The 19,395-nt window shown below is 31.2% G+C and overlaps 1 protein-coding gene across 2 annotated transcripts; it reads right to left on the bottom strand.

Annotated features, from left to right (window-relative positions):
• Positions 1 to 10,044: 10,044 nt before the first annotated feature.
• Positions 10,045 to 13,642, bottom strand: LOC112723428 (probable LRR receptor-like serine/threonine-protein kinase At2g24230). Of its 2 annotated transcripts, XM_029290358.2 has the most exons (2): positions 11,981 to 13,642; positions 10,045 to 11,905 (listed from the first exon to the last, which is right to left on the bottom strand). In XM_029290358.2, the coding sequence occupies exons 1-2, from the start codon at positions 12,803 to 12,805 to the stop codon at positions 10,226 to 10,228; spliced, it is 2,505 nt and encodes an 834-aa protein (XP_029146191.1). In that variant the 5' UTR covers positions 12,806 to 13,642; the 3' UTR covers positions 10,045 to 10,225. The 2 variants fall into 2 exon arrangements, with proteins under 2 accessions (XP_029146191.1, XP_025630594.1); XM_025774809.3 differs by having other exon boundaries at positions 10,045 to 13,605.
• Between the last annotated feature and the right edge of the window lie 5,753 nt (positions 13,643 to 19,395).

The following is a 19,395-nucleotide window of genomic DNA, read 5'->3' as shown; positions in this document are numbered from 1 at the left end:
GATATTTTTTCATTAATAATAATACTTGCTTCTCTCTAATTCCATTATTATTCTACGATACGCACCGAATTAAGCTCGAAAAAAACACAAAAATCCATTGACCGACCTATATGGTCGACAGGATAAAGCGACGAGATACAAGTCGGTGTAAAGAGGTTATAGAAGATTATCATAATAGCTTAAAAATAAGATAGCAAACGAAATGCATCGCAAGAATGACCTAAGTTATAAAAATGATTCAATAAGCAAAGCAAAATTGAACGTATGCGATTACGATAATGGAAAAACGAGAAATACGAAAGTCCCTTAAGGGATCATTAGTAAAAGCTTTTCACGAAAACTTTGCCAAGATAAAGATTACTTAGCAAAAAGGTTTTCTTAAAAGCTTTACTGAACAGCAGGAAAATTATCTACTAACCTAGATAAAACAGAAACTTTGCAAAAACAGATACTTTGTTAAAGTACTATTGGAAAAGGACCGAAAACGTCCAAAAAGCATGCAGCAGTTGTTGTTAAAGATCCGTAAAGGATCAAAAGTCAGGAACCATCAACAGAAATATGCAAAAATACATAAAAATTGTTCATAAAAGGTCCCACAAACCGGGCCTTAGTAAGAGCATTAAATAGGGGCAATCAGAGGGTTCGAATCATCAGCAGGAGAGGAGACCGGTTCGGCCGTGAAAGTCGGAGGGGTCGAAGGAATCTCTTCGGCATCAGAAGTCGAAGCTACCTCGGGCTGAGCAGAAGAGCTCGGCAATAACCCCTCGGCTGGACCAACCTCTTGTGGAGGAGATTCAACAGGGTGTTGTCCCGTCGTCTTCAACTCGGAATCAGCCTCAGGACGTGGAGGAAAAACTATCTCACCATTGATAACAACCTTGTCAGGATGAAGAGGTGACAGGTCCAAGTCGGGAGCAATAACACCGACCTGTTGTTTCAACACCTTGAACACCTCTTCAGTGCCCTCAACTATAGAATCCTCTAGGTCCTGGTAACCCTCCCAAAGCAGTTCCAACTATTTTTTCAGGTCAATATTGTCCAAAAAGACCCTGATATAGTTCTGTTCAGCCTTCTCCCTCAAGCCCTCAGCCAATTCACAAGAGGCCATTAACAACTTCTCTTTTTTCCGGGCTTGGGAGAGTTCTTCCTACAGCCGAGCATTCTCCTCCTACAGCCTTTTCTCATCTTCTTGATACATGGCCAGTCGCTCCTGGAGAATCTCCAAAGAATGCTGAGTCGCACTCAAAGGAGTTTTATCCAGTATATTAAGAAGAGAGGTACAGACCCCAGCAGTCCGAATTCCTCCTCGGATCAAGACCTGAAGATGAGTTCGGACAGAAGCATCATCCATAGCAATCGAGTTATAGGGAAGGATGTGCTTCTTATTAAACTTCACTCCGTCAAAACCGGTGTCCCTGACGCTAGAAACACCGGCTTCCGAGGTCTTGCGCTTTTTCGGAACAGGTTTCGAGGAGGAAAGAACTAGGGGGTAGGGGTGGGAGGAGGAAGATGAGGAGTAGGAATGGGATTTACCAATCTCGGCTAAGAGGAAGAGGAAGCCTTCAAACCCGATCTCTGTGGAGAGGGAGTAGCTGATGTTCCGCCTTCCTGTGCCTGAGCAGCTCGGACACGTGCATTCCTTTTGCCCTTCTGCACTTTAAGATAGGCTGCTTTTGATCCACTCTTCGTTTTTTCTAAAAGAAAAATTGAGAGACAATTAGCATACAAGTCGGAAGAGCTCAAAAATGCCTACAAAGTCAAAAATAAAAAAGCTACCTAGCTCGGTCTGGACATAGCTCGGAGATCTAAGAAGAAATTTCTTAGCGTCAAGGTTTGGAGCCCGTCCTCAAGCCTCTCGGAAAAACTCAACCACAGCCTCCTCTACCTCTTCCAAGTCTACTAGGCTGTATTTTTTTACAGGGGCTGTCTCTACCCAATACAATGAGAAGCGGGGTTCATTGTCCTCATTCAAGAAAAAGGGATGATGACCTTCAACGGCTTGGATTTTGAAAAAGAAATTTTTGAAGTCGTGGAACGACTCGTCAAAAATGGAAAAAATTTTCCAGCCTTCAATAGCTCGGAAGGAAACCTATTGTTGCTTATTTTGCTTATTCAAAGCACTAAAAGGCTTTGTTAAATGAAAAAGATAGAAAAAAGGTCTTTAAAGAAATCGGAAATCCGAGTTCATGGCTAGCAAGTTGGTAAATCTTAAGAAAACCCCATTAATCGGGATGAAGCTTGGAAGGAGCTACCCTACAATGGGACAACACCTCTATCTCAAAATCAGAGAAGGGAAAGGTAACCCCCAAACGGGTAAACAGACAGTCATACATAAAGAAAAAATGGGGATCAGAATCATTAATTCTCCCACAACAAACTCGATCCTCTAGGTCAAGGGCCACTATTTCATATTTGGCTTCGTCGGCATCGGAACTACAAATCCTATGGTGTTTACGGAGTTCGGTTACAAAAACGCCATCTACTATAGGATGATCAGAAAGGACAGAAGAATCTACCCATCTCAATAGAGCCTCAGAAACTCGGGAATACATTTTTTCAGAAATGGAAAAAGATATATAAGGGGATATACCTACATCGCACAAAGAAAAGAAATCATCAAAAACAAGTTCGAAACAAAACAATTATTTCCAAACAAAGCAGAGAATAGTCAACAATCGCAATAGAGACGATTTTTGTAAAAAAAAAACACAAAAATCCTAAAGTTTTCTACTACAAACAATGAAAGTACAATAAGAACCTACTCAAAATCTCCCTGTCAACCATCCAGTCCACTTAACAGAGGCAAAGAAAACACTATAAAAGCCAAGAGAGGGTGAAGGCAATGAAAAACTAATCTTTTTTTAGAAGAGAAATTTATCAGCAAGGATGAAAGAAGCGCCAAAAGTGCTGAGAGACCAAGGGTTGGAGAGTAAAACACCAAAGTGCCAAGATAGGAGGATGAAGAAGAAAAGCACGAAAGAAAGTTCAAAGAGAAGACGAAAAAGAAGAAAAAGGGAGAGGGGGAAAGTATTTATAAGATACCAGATGCATAATCGTAAAAGTAACATACTCATTAAAAGGATGCATCGTTACCAATGAAACCGCTCCCCACGTGTTAATGCAGAAAGCCAACAAACACGACGATTGATCATTCGAAATCACGACGGTTTTAAACCAAAATCACGTCGACTTCCCAACTTGAAGGGAAGAATACCGACCCAAGTATCCCCGAGTTCAATTAATACTCAAATCCAAACTCCTAATAAGGAGATCGGACTCGAGTAGGGGCACTGTTCATACACTGGCCCAACACACAAGTCAGACCCAATCAAGTTAAAAGACTCAATCTAGAATATTGGCTTCCACCGCTTGTCCGACCTCCAAGAGGTCGGGTTCGACGTATGCAAGCAACCAACACCTATCCAAACGAGTAACCACCTCCCCAAATCTCTCACCTACTTCTAGAAGAGAGATCTTAACAACTCTAAGATAAATGGGCGGTTATCCACCATCAAAGGTGGAGCTACTTCAACGGTGGTTATTGGTTCATTCCCTATAAATATACTGACACACTCAGGTAAACTCAAGTTCCAATACTCTAAACCTGTTTAACCCCTTGCTAACTTAAACATCGGAATGTCTTGCAGGTACCACCCCCCCTCCTATTCAAACACATACGTACAACTCGGACGGCGGCTCCCAAACGTGAACAAGTTAGAGACCACCATCCTTCAACGTTTGGGCCTTCCATTTGAGCCCAATCATCCGGTTCAGGTAAGCCCCGAAAACAGCATATATGTTAAGATTATATGTTAAAATTATTATTAATAAAAAAATTTAATGTTATATATATATATAAAATTTACATGTTATATTTTTTTATAAATCTTTTTCAATTAATAATATTAAACACACATATTAGTTAAATTTATATTATATATAATGAGTTAAAATATTTTCAAAATTACTAACCAATCAATCTTGTTCCCAAAATTTTATTAGCATGAGGATGTTGCACTTACTACTTTCTTTGGTTTGGGACACACACTAATTTAATGTCAACCAATTAACAAAAAATAATATCTGAGGTTATAATATAATATTGTATTAAGAGATAGAGAAAATTAAATAAAAATAAAAAATAAAATAAAAAAAATTAAAATTTTTAATTACATCGGGCATATCTATATAGAAATATCCTATTTTTATTGAGAAGAACCATGTAGATTGAAACTTATACTCTTATCTTCTATCTTAGCTTTTATGTATTCTTCTTCCTCTTAAACACACTGCTTTGTGACAATGATGGCAGTGCCACCGGCCCACCGCTTCTGCCACCATCAGAAATCTTTTTGGTTTTTAGTTTCCATTTTGACTGCTTGTCTATCACCGATCTGGATATATTTCCAGCAAAAGTAATCACCATCTTTATATGTGTTGCATTCTCATTGCATTTTCTTTTTTCCTCATATAAGAGTATACATCAATTTTCATGCACAATGAATTTTGTGCGCACACACATTATTGCTGTCATTGAAACGGTCATTTTTCATGCGAAGAACATAATAATTAAAATATTAATATATACCGCAATTAAATAATTTAATTAAATATATTAAATTATTTAATATTTTTTAATTATTATTTTTACGTAAAGATATTTCTACACCAATATTCATATGTTGAAATTAGTGAATTTGGTGACATTTCATGGCATAGGGTATGGAGTATGGGGCCTTATGGAAATTTCATTGGATTGGAATACAAAAGAAACTTTACCGTACCAGTCTAAAGAATCCGAAATTCTGAATATGGTACCAATAGAGTTGGCAATGGTAGGGTAGCTTCGGGTTTGGACTCTACTCTAATTCTATGTGTGGGTTAAAAATTTTATTAAAATTATATTGTATTCTATTTACGGGTTGAAAATTTCTCAACTATAATTCTACCTATACCCTAAAATTTTAAACCATATCCTATCCTACTCTACTCGTAAAAATATCAAATTTTTCAAAGTAAATATAAAATTCAATCATTTTGAATTTTATATATATTAATAACATAAAAAATAAAAAACTAATGCTTTAAATTACTAAATTAACTAACTAGTTTAGTGATTGTTCATTTATCGTAAGTCATTACATAAGGGAGGTTGTGGGTTCAACTCTCACTTCCTTCACTGTATACCTAATAACCTCGGGTCTTTAAAACTTTAACAATAATTTATAAAAAAATTTATTTATGATGTACTTATTTATAGAGAAGAAACGTGTTACTGAAAAATTGATATCTATATTTGAACTTAAATTTGTCATAAATTATGATTTGATACTTCTTTGATCTATTTTCTAATTCAACAAGTATGATTAAAAATAAAACAATAAGTTTATAACTAATATAATATAATATTAAAATTAATTTAAAACATATATACATTTTTTAGTTTTCTTAAATTGCACATGGGTTGAGTGAAGTCGAATTCGCCTTGATCCGAGTCCGGCACGAAATAATAACTGAGTCTATTTTTGAGACATTTATCCAATTCTAAATCCAAAAAAATCACACCAAATTAACTCTTAAAATGTTTGAATCCAGACCGAGTCTTCGAACCAAACTGGGCTGTATACACCCCTAGTACCAATGAGAGTGGTGTTTCTTGTTTCAAGTCTAGTGTGAGTTTAATGGGGCCAACAATAAATGCTATTTTTGTCATTACTGCTGCAATGAGCATCATAGCAACAGCTTCAAGTTCAGACATACATCAGACACAGCTTAATCCAAAAATGTGCCATATCAATATCACGGGATTTATAGGGCACAATAATTTCGGATCTGTAATTTATATGACACAATCATGAACCTAATGTAATGTGTAATTGGCAGCCTAGAATTGGAAGAATCAAGTTACAAAACCATCTTAAGAGATATCAATAAGCTGAAAGTCAGAGCGATGAAGCAAATGAATATGACATATATGTAGATGAATAAAACGTTGAATTAAATCACACTTGTGGGTAGTAAGGAATAAAATCTTGAAGCTTTTTTCCATTGATGGTTCCTTTCTGATTAGAATTGGTAATAAGAAGAATGTGTTTGGAGTAAAGAGGTGAGAAAGAAACAAGAGAAATGGGTGCAATGTTGAAGCATGATATATAGAAGATGAGGAGTGGAATAACTAACTAGTTCATCAATGGAAATGGCTTATGCTTTCTTATTCTACACTTATTGCCAATGCGGAAATAGAAGATCGAGAGAACGTGAAAATTCAGGTGAAGTCGACTTAATGTGAAGTTGATATTTAAGAGCCGTTAAATAAAAATTTAGTTAAATCAGTCAAATTATCTAATAATTTTCAGGTATCAACGTCACGTGAAGTCAATTGCATTTGAGTTTTCACTTTGAGAGAAATTCTTATACCATCAATTTTTAGTATTTTTTGACCTTTTTTACCACTATAAATATTAAATTATTTTTAATAAATAAATTTTATTAATTTATGTGTGTAAATTCTAAAAAAAATGATATAAATTATATTAATTCATGTGTGCAAATTTTAAAAATATAAGTACAAATTATATTTTTTTTGTGTGTAAAATTCTATAAATATAAGTATTAATTATTGTTGGTTAAGTGCTAAATAATATTTGTCATAATGACCATGTAGCATTGCTAAAAAAATTATTTTATTAGTAACCTTTTAATATGACCTAATATTTTTTATTTTTTATTAGTGAAAGCGAGAATATAATAGGATTTTTATATTATTTATATAAATTGAGAATAAAAATGATAATTAAATAACAAATATTTTATTTAAAAATGACAAATATTGTGAAACAAAAAGAATAAAAGTGACAAGGTAAAAAAAGTTAAAAGAATAGTTTTTTTAACAAAAAATAATAAAACTAGAATTAAGTTTCGATAATGCAATATTTTTTCAAAAAAAAAAAAAAAAACAAAACTTTTCTTGGACTAAATTAAATTAGTTAGCCTTAGCTTATCATACAAGACAGAATTTGTAGGCACTATTTAATATTTTAACATACATATCTAAAAAATTAGCTATACGAATTTGAAGTTAAGAAGGAAGAGGGAGAAGAAAAGATAATTAAAACGATTGAAGGAGGCACAAAAGTAAACTAAACAAATGCATATCTATTGGCAAATAGAATATTTTATCTAAAATAATTTGGTTAGTCGAGTGGTTAGTTAGTTCACTTGTTTGTTTAAGTAAGTATATGAGTTCAAATTATGCCTTATGTATAACGACAAATTCTTAAATGAATCTCAAATTCGCGACGAATTAATCGTTAATCCATCCAACTAAAAATACTTTGAACAAAAATAAAAGAGAGAATATTTTGCCTTGTTTCTGGTTCCAATACAATGCATATGGGCTCCACAATAGGTATCTGATGCTTTCTTTAGGTGGAGACTCGAGAGAGTGTAAACTACTTCCTTCAGAAATCATACTAGAAACTAAAAATCTTTTAACTAACAATCAACTAATATTTATTTATTTTTTAAAAATTTTAAATAAAAATCCAATTTTTTATTCAATATTAATCAATTTTTTAAAATTATTTGTTCCCCTAAATTATAAATTTTAATTTTAAAATTCTAAACTGTAAACGTTAAATTCTAGCCATAAACCTTAAGTCCTCCAAAAATGTGAGTTAATAATATAATTTTATAATAAAAAAATTAAATAATATTAACTAATTTAAAATTAATCCTTATACTTATTTTTTTTAAATGATTATTGGTATAAAAAAAAAACCGACAAATAACATAAAAGTTGCATTGGTTCCCACTTCAACCCCAGTACTGTTGCAGGAAAATGAAGGAAGAAGCACAATCTGACAATTAAAATGTTAAATAATTCTACGTACCAAAATTTGAGCCAAAGAATTCAATAATTCTTACGGAATATCGATATGAAAAGCAACTAAAAATAATATATTCAGTAATTCAGAAATTTTAGAGGAATTATTTTTTCTGAAACTATTCAATAATTAGTGTAGCTTGCACAAAATAAATAACCGGTGTCACATTTTCATTTTGTAATTTACATCATTTTTTTTTTGGTCTAACCAAAGGATATATATTGATTAAAATAACAGAGTGACCAAAATGTCTCATAAACTAAGTATAGTTATTAAAGAGGGTAAAGCCCAAAGTCTATGGGCCTGGATCCTTTCATCAAGTTCTCTTTCTTTTTACTTTTCTCAAATTTTCATGTTATATCTAATTATCTAATTTTTGTTTCTCACAATATTTTTTGATTTAGTAGGTCAAAAACTAATTTTTTAATAATCTCGCTACGTTATCAACAGTATTTCTGTCAACTTCTACCAACTCTTATTTATAACTGTATTTAATAAAAGTGTCTTTATAGATGTGTCTAATAAAAATGTCTTTTTTATGGCTGTGTTTAATAGAAGTGTCTTTATAGATATATTTTTTGGATGTGTCTCTTTATATATGTGTTTAAAATATAATAATTAATTATTGTTAGTAATAAATTGGCAGATAATATATTGGTATCCTATATTTTTTTATTTTTTAATAGATTAGAGTTCTCTTTAAGAGTTTGTGATTGGTCAATGAGTTACTATATGTACAAAAAAAATTCGAACTTTTAATACTTTAAGCATACTAGTGAACTAACCATGAGACAAGTTCAAATAATAAACTATTATCCAACGACTAAAGATAAAAAATAAAATGGAACTACCATATTCAGAAAAAGGACAACATATAATTACAGAGGATATGGTATCTTCTGTTTCTTGTCTAGCCAAAAGGAAATTTTATTTATTTATTTGGTGATGAAGCCAAAAGTAAAAATAAGATAGCTTGTTCGTACAATTAGCTTAATAAGTTTATGGCTTTTTTTGGGTGCACAATTAGATTAAGCTCATATATTTTGTTGGTAACTAACTTTAATAAAGGTTTAATCATGATTAAAGATTCAGCAGTGAAAAAGGTGCTAGGTTGGGAGTATCAACCAAACCATAGACACCCTCTTACAAACATTCATGATTCTCGGATGCCACCCATGTTAACAATGTTATAAAACATGATTGCAGAGTGGGAGAGTGGAAGACACTCAGATAAAGATGTTGAAAACGTCTTTTTATAAAGATGTTTTTTAATAATTAAAATTTAACACATATAATTGATTAAATCGTGTTATTTTTGTCAAAATTAGACTAGATAAATTGATTTGATCAAAAAATGGTAAATCAAATCTTAAACTGGTCTAAATTAATATTTTTTTGTATAGAAAATGACTACAATACCCTATTATAGAAAATGATTAAAATACTTCTATTATATATATTAATTTTAAGAATCTTAAATTTTAGTCCTTTATTTTTTTATCGTAGGGTTAGAATTTATAATTTTTAAAATATATATATATAAAATAAGAATATTTTAATCATTTTCTATAATAAAGATATTTTAGTCATTTTTTATAAAAAATAATATTAATTTAGGTCAGTTCAAGATTTGATTCACCATTTTTTTTGTTAAATCAATTTGTCTAGCCTAATTTTGACAAAAATAACATGATATTAAATTTTAATTACTGAAAAACATCTTAAAAAAGAAGACGTTTTAAACGTGGCTCCCTTCTAGAATTGGGGTAAGAATATTATTATTATTATTATTATTATAAAGTAGCTAGGCTTGTTAGAGTTGCTATGTTAGGCTAAACCCACTCCAATTCCAACATCATTATCACCATCCCTCTCTCTTTCTCTCTTTCACACACATTTTTTCTTCTTATTTATTTATTTTTTTCAAACAACATTGACATTCATGTGTTTGAAATATTGTTGACATTGACATAGTATAGAAATATACATCACAATGAATTGAATTGTATACAAATAAAGCTTCTGTTACTATACATGTGTTGGTGTCATGAATCATCAATAGCAAGGAATAAAGAAATGTTTCCTTAAATGAACTAATGCAATTATAAGACAATAGTTAATTTAATGTTAAGAATATAAATCTGATGAAGAAATATAATTCAAAACAAGATCACATGCTGCATTAACAAGTTAGTACAATGATATATTCATCAAAGGCTCTCTTCTTCATAAGAAAAACTCAAACTCCAGAATCTAACTGCTTTACATTTGTTTCATGGATGATAGAAAAGAAACAAAACTAAATTAAAACAACCTCAAAATCCATGTCACCATTGAAGCTAATTAGAAGCAATAGGTTCAATGTCTTTTAGAAGTCCAACAATCTGCTGCATTGTTGGTCGCTTGGCCGGCAAGTCAGCAGTGCAAAGATAACCAATCTTGAGAGCCTCCTCCATTTGTTCATCTAGTCCTGTGTCCCTAATCTTTGGATCAATTGCTATTGAAGCTTGATTCTTTCTAACTAGTCCTCTCACCCAGCTAACCAAAGTTGATTCCTTGTCATCAGGGTAATCATCTCCGACCGGCTTCTTTCCGGTTACTAGCTCAAAGAGCACAACTCCGTAACAATATACATCAGATTTCGTGGTTGGTGACTCGAATTCTTGTTGAGAAAACTCCGGCGGAACATAACCAGAGGAACCAAGAGCAATCTCCTCGTCCAAGCCGCTTCCAAAGATCTTAGCCAGGCCGAAATCAGACAGCCTGGGCTCGAGGTCAAAGTCCAAATAAACACTGCTGGCCTTGACTGCTCTATGAATGATTGGAGGAGAGCATCCATGGTGCAAGAAAGCGAGAGCTCGAGCGGTTCCAAGGGCGATTTTGTGACGAAATCTCCAAGTTGTGAGCAATCCTTCAGAGCCAGCATTCTGAATTCCATTGTTGTCAGATTCATCCCATGTATCTGTGCTCCAATCATCAGTGCTTTGCACACCAAGTGGCAAGTCATATAGCAGATTTTGCAAGTTTCCATTCTCCATATAATCATATATAGCAATCCTTTGATCCCCTGCTACACAATATCCAGTTAAAGGAACAAGGTTGGGATGCTTGATTCTGCCAAGAAACTCAAGCTCTCTAGCCACTTCTTGATCTGTCAATGTAGAACCAACCACCAAAACTTTAACTGCCACATGAATACCACCAGGAAGAAAGCCTCTATAGACCGGACCGAATTTTCCTTCGGCCAAAAGAGTACCTCGGTCGAAATTTGAAGTTGCAGCCAGTAAGTCTGCAAATGTAATGTTCAACAAAGGCTTCTCAAAGATTACCACCGGAACTGATGTTGCCTGCTTAACATCAGCCACCCAGGTTGTTGAATCAGTCTGGAATGAGAAAGGCCCGGAAATGTTCTGTTCTTCTTTGTATGAAGTTTGTTTAACTTGCCACATTTTCGACTTCCTTCGGCAGCCGAATGCTAAGAACAACAGGCCAGCAAGCATGAAGATCATTGAGAAGGTTAACACCAATGCTAGCTTCATTCCCTTGTTGTGTCCATTGTTCTTTCTCCTGAAGAAATGTGGGTCTGCAGCAATTGGACAACTGTTCACTGATCCAAAGAATGCTGATTCAAGAACATCAGGGTGAATGTCTGAAGCACACAGTGTTAAGTTATTGTAAGAGAAGTTGTATCTCTCCATGAATGGTAGTTTCCCCAAGACAGACAAAGGGATTGTTCCACTCAAGGTGTTGTTTGAAAGGTCAAGAATTTGGAGGTGTTTGTTCCTCAAAATTGGAACTTTACCAGCAAGATGATTCATAGACAGATCAAGAACATTGAGATTACTCAGTTTTGAGATTTCATCAGGGATTAGGCCTACAAGATTGGTTTTGGACAAGTTCAGATACTCCAATCCTTGGAGCTTTTCAATCTTTGTTGGGAATTTCTGTTTGGAAAATCTGTTGTGTGCAAGATTGAGGTGCTTTAGATTCAACAAGGACTCACTCAAACTCAACAAGTTCTGGAAAATTTCACCACTTAGCTGATTCCCTGACAAATCAAGATAAACCAAATGAGACCAGTTGTAGTATTGTACCTGTGAAATGTGGCCTTGAAATTGGTTTCTGCTTAGGTCCAATACCTCCAACTTTTCCTGAAACACACCCATGATAGAACCCTGAAAGGAATTTCCAGATATGTTGAGACTTAAAATGGAATTGAAACCTGAAATATCCAAGATTCGGCCATCTATATCATTGGCAGCAAGGTTCAAGTTCTTGAGCTTGGGAAAAGCAGCACCAAAACCATTTGGAAGTGTTCCATTCAATTGATTTGATGAGAGATCAATTGAAACCAGGGACTGGCACTTGAGAATCCCAGAAGGAATGCTTCTTGAGAATTTGTTATGGTCAAGTTTGAGGATTCTCAAACTCATAAGGGATCCAATAGCTTCTGGAATTTCTTCAGTGAAGTTGTTGCTTGACAAGTCAATGGTTTCAAGCATACCAAAATTGCCAATGTTGTTGGTCAATGAACCTGAAATCTGATTGGTGGAGAGGTTGAGGCTCTTGATAGAGCTTAAACTCCAAAAATCTGAAGGCAAAGTTGTGATCTTGTTGCAGCTAAGATCCAAAGTTTGAAGCTTGCTCAGCTTGCCTATGGTGTTATCAGGAATAGTTCCAGAGAGGCCTAAACCTGAAAAGTTTAACTCAACAACATGTTCTTTGTTGTTGTCACAGAAAACTCCTTGCCATGAACACACTGAAGCTGAGAAATTGTAGGAGGAAAAAGAAGAAGAATTGGAAACCATTTTCTTCAAGAACTCAGACACATAGAACTCATCAGTGTTTGGTTGCTGAGAAGCCAAATGCTTGAACAAGAGTCCCAAAATTAGAACAGTGCCAATCACTCCCAAACCCATCTGACAAATGATTCAGAACAAGAAAAAGAAAAAACAACAACAAACCCCAGAACCTCCACAACCACAGGGAAAATCAAATACTACAAAACTAGCATCACCATTTTATTGATAGATGATGAAAAACTCTTCCTATAGAAGCTAGAAATTCTTTCATGCATGCCAAATCTACTTGAACTTAATTAACAGAATATTACAGAAAATGAAATCTCAGTTCACAAAAACTAAGGATAAGTAGCTGAGGGAGTTAAAAAAGAAAAAAAAGCACTAAACTTTAGGGTGATTTTTGCTAGAAGAAATGGTGTGGAGTAGAAGAGGAGAATGTGAACAAGTGTTGGCTGGATTTGGAGATCCTAGAATACCAACAAAAAGAAAAAAGGTCATATAAAGAAACAACTGATGCAAGAAGCAAAACTAAAACCAAAACTATGTTGTCTTTGTCTGCACTCTTAGATTGTTGAAAAGTTGTGATTCTTTCTTCCTTAACTTCTATCTATGTGGCAGAGCAACTTTTTGGCTACAAAACTTTCTCTTCCCACTATTTTTTTTTCACCCTTTAAAGTGGAAAATGCAGATCAGAGTAAGAACCAAGGAAGGGAAAAAAGAAAGTGAAAAAGTGAAGAGCAATGAGGGAGTGTAGTGGAGCTGGTTTGAGGATTCATAAATGGGAAGAAGAGAAGGGAAGGTGAATATATCTAACATTTCTTGGTGGGAATTCAATGATTCTTAATTGAATGATGATCATGCCTCTGCCTAGTGTCTATTATTAGTATCACCATCTTTTTTTTCTTAGTCTCATTGGAAAATATGGAAAAAAATTATTCTGTTTTTATGGAATTTATGGGAAAGGGAAACCATGACTTTGTTAATTCTTTTTATAGGATTTAGCTAACTAACATATACCGGCTATTTTTTTTTTATGGAGGTAAAAGTAGTAATATACCTGAATATGATAATTTTTTGTGTTTTTTAAAAATGTAGAAGATACACAAATTGGATTGTCCGATTTGCATACTTTAAATTTTTTAATTTTTTAACAGAAATCCCTCGGTCTGATTTCTGTACCCTCACAAATCCCTCAGTCCGATTTCACAAATTCCTCGATTCGATTTCTGTACTGTCACAAATCTCTCGGTCCGATTTCTGTATTCTCACAAATCGAACGGTCCAATTTCTGTACTTTTCACAAATCGGACGGTCCAATTTTTGTTTATCTAATTAAACGGTTCCACATATGAGAATAACACCCTATCAACCCACATTTTGAAAAAACAATGTTGCTTCTCCAATATTAAAAACAAAATCTTCAACATATACCTTAAAAGTATTAATTGAAAAATTTTTATGGAGAATATATATAATGTTTAAGTTTATTATATATTTATGAGTAAAAGATAAATAAATTTCTAAAAAATTTATATTTTGAATAGATTAGTTATTAAAAAATATATTAATAAAATCTTTTAGATTAATTTAAATTAAGATATTTTATCCTAATTCTAATTATAGAGGCTAATTTAAAGATACTATATATTTTAGAAGATTTTATTAGTATTTTTTTTAGAGACTAATTTACCTGAAGTATGAATTCGGAGAGATTTATTTGTCACTTTATTCTATATTTATTAGAATAAAATTTTAAAATTTTTTCTTAATAATAATTTCAACATGTATTATTTAACTAAATTCTGGTTTATATAATAATAATTATTGTAAACCTTTAAAAAAAAAACTCATTTTCGTGACATCATTATTATTATTATTATTATTATTTTGGGTGACAATATAATATGCAATGCAAGTCTCTACGCTACTTTGTCCCTTTCCTTTGCATGTGATGTGGTTTGCAGGAAGTTAGCGTAATTAAACTGTTATTATTATTATTATTATTATTATTATTATTATTATTATTATTATTATTATTAAAAAGTTTAGCTTAAATATATTATATTTGTTAAGTAGTGAGAAGTAGAAATAAATAATTGAAAGATGACAAATGTGGTCCTTTAATTTGACCCTCAAAACAAGGCAATGTCCAGCTAACAGAGTAAAACACGATGACTGCAACCTGGGAAATAAGACTTTTTGTTTTTCGTCATATCAATTTTATTTCTTCATAATAATATGTGCTTACAAAATTTAAGATCGTGTTTTTAGTATTTAAACTAGAGTTCATTTGTTAATGAACACGTTATTTTTAGATATTCAAGTAAAAAATATATTTTAAAAATATTTCTGACCACTGTTTATAGGAATTAATTAAGAATTCCCTAATCACACAAGTCACTTATTTTTTCAATCTTCTTTTCATTCTGCTTTTTATGTTAATTTTATTTGTTCACCTTATTTTTTAATTTGACAGGTTAATAATTAATTTTTCTATGATCTAAATTTTACTAAAATAGTTTAAAATAGTTATAATTTTTAATAAAATTAAAGAAACAGAATTTTAGAATTATTTTTATTTAATATAATTTTTAAATAAAAATAATTCTATTAAATAAAATTTTTTACTTATAACTCATATAAATATCTATTTTGAAATCTATTTATTTTATAAGAAGAAAAATTATTTTGAATGGAATATTTGAATGGAATACTAAATTGATGATCCAAAAATGATAAATTTTAGAATTTATTTTTTTTTAATTGAAAAAAAGAATATACATTTTAAAGGTTTATCGTTGACAAAAAAAATTACTACATACATAAAAGAAGATTCAAATACTCCAACATTTATTTAAACAGACAATAAAGTGTTCACTCGATCAGTCCAAATTGATTTGCTTTTCATGTTCATGAAAGTTGCAAGATGTTGATCTTTGTTGTGCAATTAAATTAATGTCGTTACATACACAACCAAGCTCTCTTTTGGTTGTTACTAACATTTAACTATATGTTGGAGGTGTCCCAACCTACATTATTCCACCCACAAAAACATGGAAAAAAAGAAAAAGAAAAATAATACTAATGTTTGATGTTTCCATTGATAATGATCATTCCATTGGAGCAGCTGGATTCTTTTTTGTGTGTTTTATTTGACTTTGAAAATTGAAACATAGAAAACAAGGTTCTTTTGTCACCGATTTTCCAAATCAGTCATTTTCTCAGCTTAATTATTCTCACTAGATCATAATAATCAATTAAATTATGTTTCATTATTTACAACAACAATAAAATCTTATTCCAAATTGCATAAATCAAATAATGTTATTATATTCTATTATATATAAATTTTTTTAACAATCTCGTATATAATTCTTTCAAGTTTTTTTATATCTTTTATCATTTATCTTTCTTTTATTTGATCTATTATTTTAAATAATGTTATTTATACTTATATTCACTTTATTTTATAATGAACTAATTTTATTCTCCTATTAAAAATAGAATATAAAAGCAACCTAATAGATATATAAAAATAATTTCTATAAAACAGTAAATATAATAATATAATTATACAAAAATAACATAATTTTTTTATATTTATTTAAAAGTTGTGAAATCCAATCCCACTCTTAACTTAAAAAAACAAAAACAAAAAAAAATAATGCGGGCCATTTGTAAGTGTAAAAGGATATAGTCTAAGGTAGGGACAATGGCAATCACCAAGAATCAACAATGTGGACCCCTTTTAATTAGTAGCAATAGAAGTGGATCATTATTCTTGGTTTTGAGAACCTGAAAGTAAAGGTTAGAATTTCAATTTAACTCTTAAAATTTTTTGATATTACAATTTTAAATGAATCTATTAATTTTATGAAATTTATATTAGATTTGACGATTTTATAATTTAAATTTTGTTAAAATTTTACGTTTTATGTTCTTAATTTACTTTTTTAATTTTACATAAAATCTTGATTTCTCTATCTTACCTAAAACAGTTAAACAATATTACAAATTATCAAATATCAATATTCTAAAAATAAGATCTATAGTCAAATCATTTTAATTATTGATTTACTGATTCAATAATTTTAGAATAATAACTTTTAAAATAACAATTTTTATTGATGAACCAAATTACAAATCTCTCAGTTTATAGTCCAACTGAGATTAATCTAATTTTCAGAACTATGCTAAATACTAATCCATTCTGTCTAGAATTTTGAGCAATATTTTGTTTTACTATTATCATGTGAATATAGATATCCAAAAGGACCCCTATGTTATCTTGTTTATTATGTTATTAACATTCACCCTAGCTGCATCCTAATTAATGGTTTATTTTTTTTCTTCCCTAATCCCCACCATATGTTTATTGTTAATCAGATTTTGTCTAGTGACCCTAGTGGTACTTTTGACTATATATATATATAGTGCTATTTTATTTTTGTATAAAATCTTAGTTGTACTATATGTTCTACCTTTTTGGCCCACTATCCCTTTACTTCTTAATTTCACCAACATTATTTTGAATGTCTAACACTAACACTATTTGGTGTATATGCACATGGCAAGTTGGCATGCTCATGGAACATGCACATAAAAAATCAATATGTATGTATATATAAATATAAGGAAAATGTTATTTGTACACCAAAATCACTACTAAAATCAGTCACCAATGTATTTGTATATAAATATATATGTAATTTAATTTATTTTTAATATGTATTTTATACTAGTAGCTGATTTTAGTGGTTAATTTTAATATACACGTACCATAATCGTAAATATAAATAAAGCTCCAAGTTGGGTTGGGCATGCAAGAATATATATTATGTGACAGTGTGTGTGAAAGAGAAAAGAGTGCAGTAGGAAAATGAAACTATGGAGGGTCAGTGTCTAATGATTTGCATTGATTAAGGGCTAAGGGGATGAGGGTTTATTAATGAGTAACATGAAATGAGATACTATAAACAAGAGACATATATAATTGCTATGATTAAATTTTATTAATAACATGCCCACTAATGGGGACACTTGTGTGTATTATCCATATTCTTAATCATGCCATCATACTTATACTTCAAACCACGTCAAATAAATTATTTCTTTCTTTTTCTTTATTGGTGGGGCCACTTCATGGACTCATTAGGCCCATCATATATATCAAAAAGAGCACTGGTATGTTTTTGTAAATAAAAACCTTGACAATTTACATAAATAAATTGTGTCCTTTAAATTTACGGTAATTATATTCTTTTAAATATGAAGATATAAATATATTGTTTCATATATCTATAGAAATTATTACTCACAGTAGTAGTTTATGAAAATACATAATCTGCTATAAATATAATTAGTCGTAGATTACATGCAAATAGGAGAACATAAAAATCGCTAGAGGCTGTCACGGTTTCTATTTATTATTAAAACATCATATAAAAAATACAAATAAAACACCATATAAGATTATTATTAAAATTCGATCTTACTAAGACTACTCCACATGCCCATGTATATGAAGACAAGATATGAAAAAATCATAACATATAAGTTGACACCGAAATGGTACAGAAACAACGGCAAATATCTTATTCAGCGTAAATCGCTACTACCTCCAGCGGTTTATGCACACTTTCCCACACACACAAACTGCTATTGGCGATTTTTGTATGTAATATGTGGTTGGCTATAGCGGATTATGTGCTTCCGAAAACCGCTGTTTCTATAGATATATGAAACAATGTATTTGCGTCTTCATGTTTGAAAGAATGCAATTGCGTAAATTTAAAGGGCAAACAATTTATTTATGTAAATTGCCCTAAAAACTAAGTTAGATTATTCTAGTGGCTAACTTAATCCGTTTAAGTAAGTGTTGGGGTTCAAATTTTCTTTTGTGTATGCAGCAATTTATTAGTCAATAACAAACTCTTAAATGGAGTTTCGATCCACGACAGGACATATAAAGAAATATTGTGGAAAACAAAAAAAATATTTATATAATTAAGTTTGGTTATTTTTGTAATTACTTCAATTTTAATTATGTATATGTATTATTAATTTTGATGTACAATTTTAAAATTCACTATATTAAATAAAAGAGAGATATTTTGTATAGCTTTAATACCCTAATAATAATAGACAAATAAGTATCTACTTGGTGAAGGAATTTAAAAAAAAGTATATAAAATATTTTTTTAAAAATAAATATATAATATTAATATTTCTTATCATCATGGTCCTCAGAAACCCAATCTAGATCCAATCCAAGAGTGCCTTAGCTTTGTAAGCAATGCAATCCCATGAAACATAGTGTTCATCATTTCATTGATACTCTTTTTCCATGTAACAAATATGTGCATGTACCAAGTAAATTAATTACCTTCTATAACAAGTAGTAATTACTTTATTAAATAAAATACATGGATAACCTTTTTTCCTTCTTAATCAATACAACTTAAGGTTTACTTATTATAAGTATAGGAAAAATTTCAAGTGTATCGTCATACCGGTGTATCAGTAATTTTTAACCGTTGATCTTAATTATAAAAAAAATATATAATATATATAATTAAGATCAACGATTAAAAATCACTGATACACCGGTACGACAGTACACTTAAAAATCTTCTATAAGTATAACAGGTAATTTACTTGGTCGATACGTGTGTATATGTCATTGTATCATTTCAGTGTGTGAGAGA

The sequence above is a fragment of the Arachis hypogaea genome, chromosome 11 (genome assembly GCF_003086295.3).
Source record: "Arachis hypogaea cultivar Tifrunner chromosome 11, arahy.Tifrunner.gnm2.J5K5, whole genome shotgun sequence".
Taxonomy (NCBI): domain Eukaryota; kingdom Viridiplantae; phylum Streptophyta; class Magnoliopsida; order Fabales; family Fabaceae; genus Arachis; species Arachis hypogaea.
This window is presented reverse-complemented; position numbering and strand designations above follow the sequence as displayed.

What these genes read in the sequence shown, in the direction of transcription:
- LOC112723428 (XM_025774809.3), bottom strand. Translation starts at nt 12,805, where the DNA reads ATGGGTTTGGGAGTGATTGGCACTGTTCTAATTTTGGGACTCTTGTTC.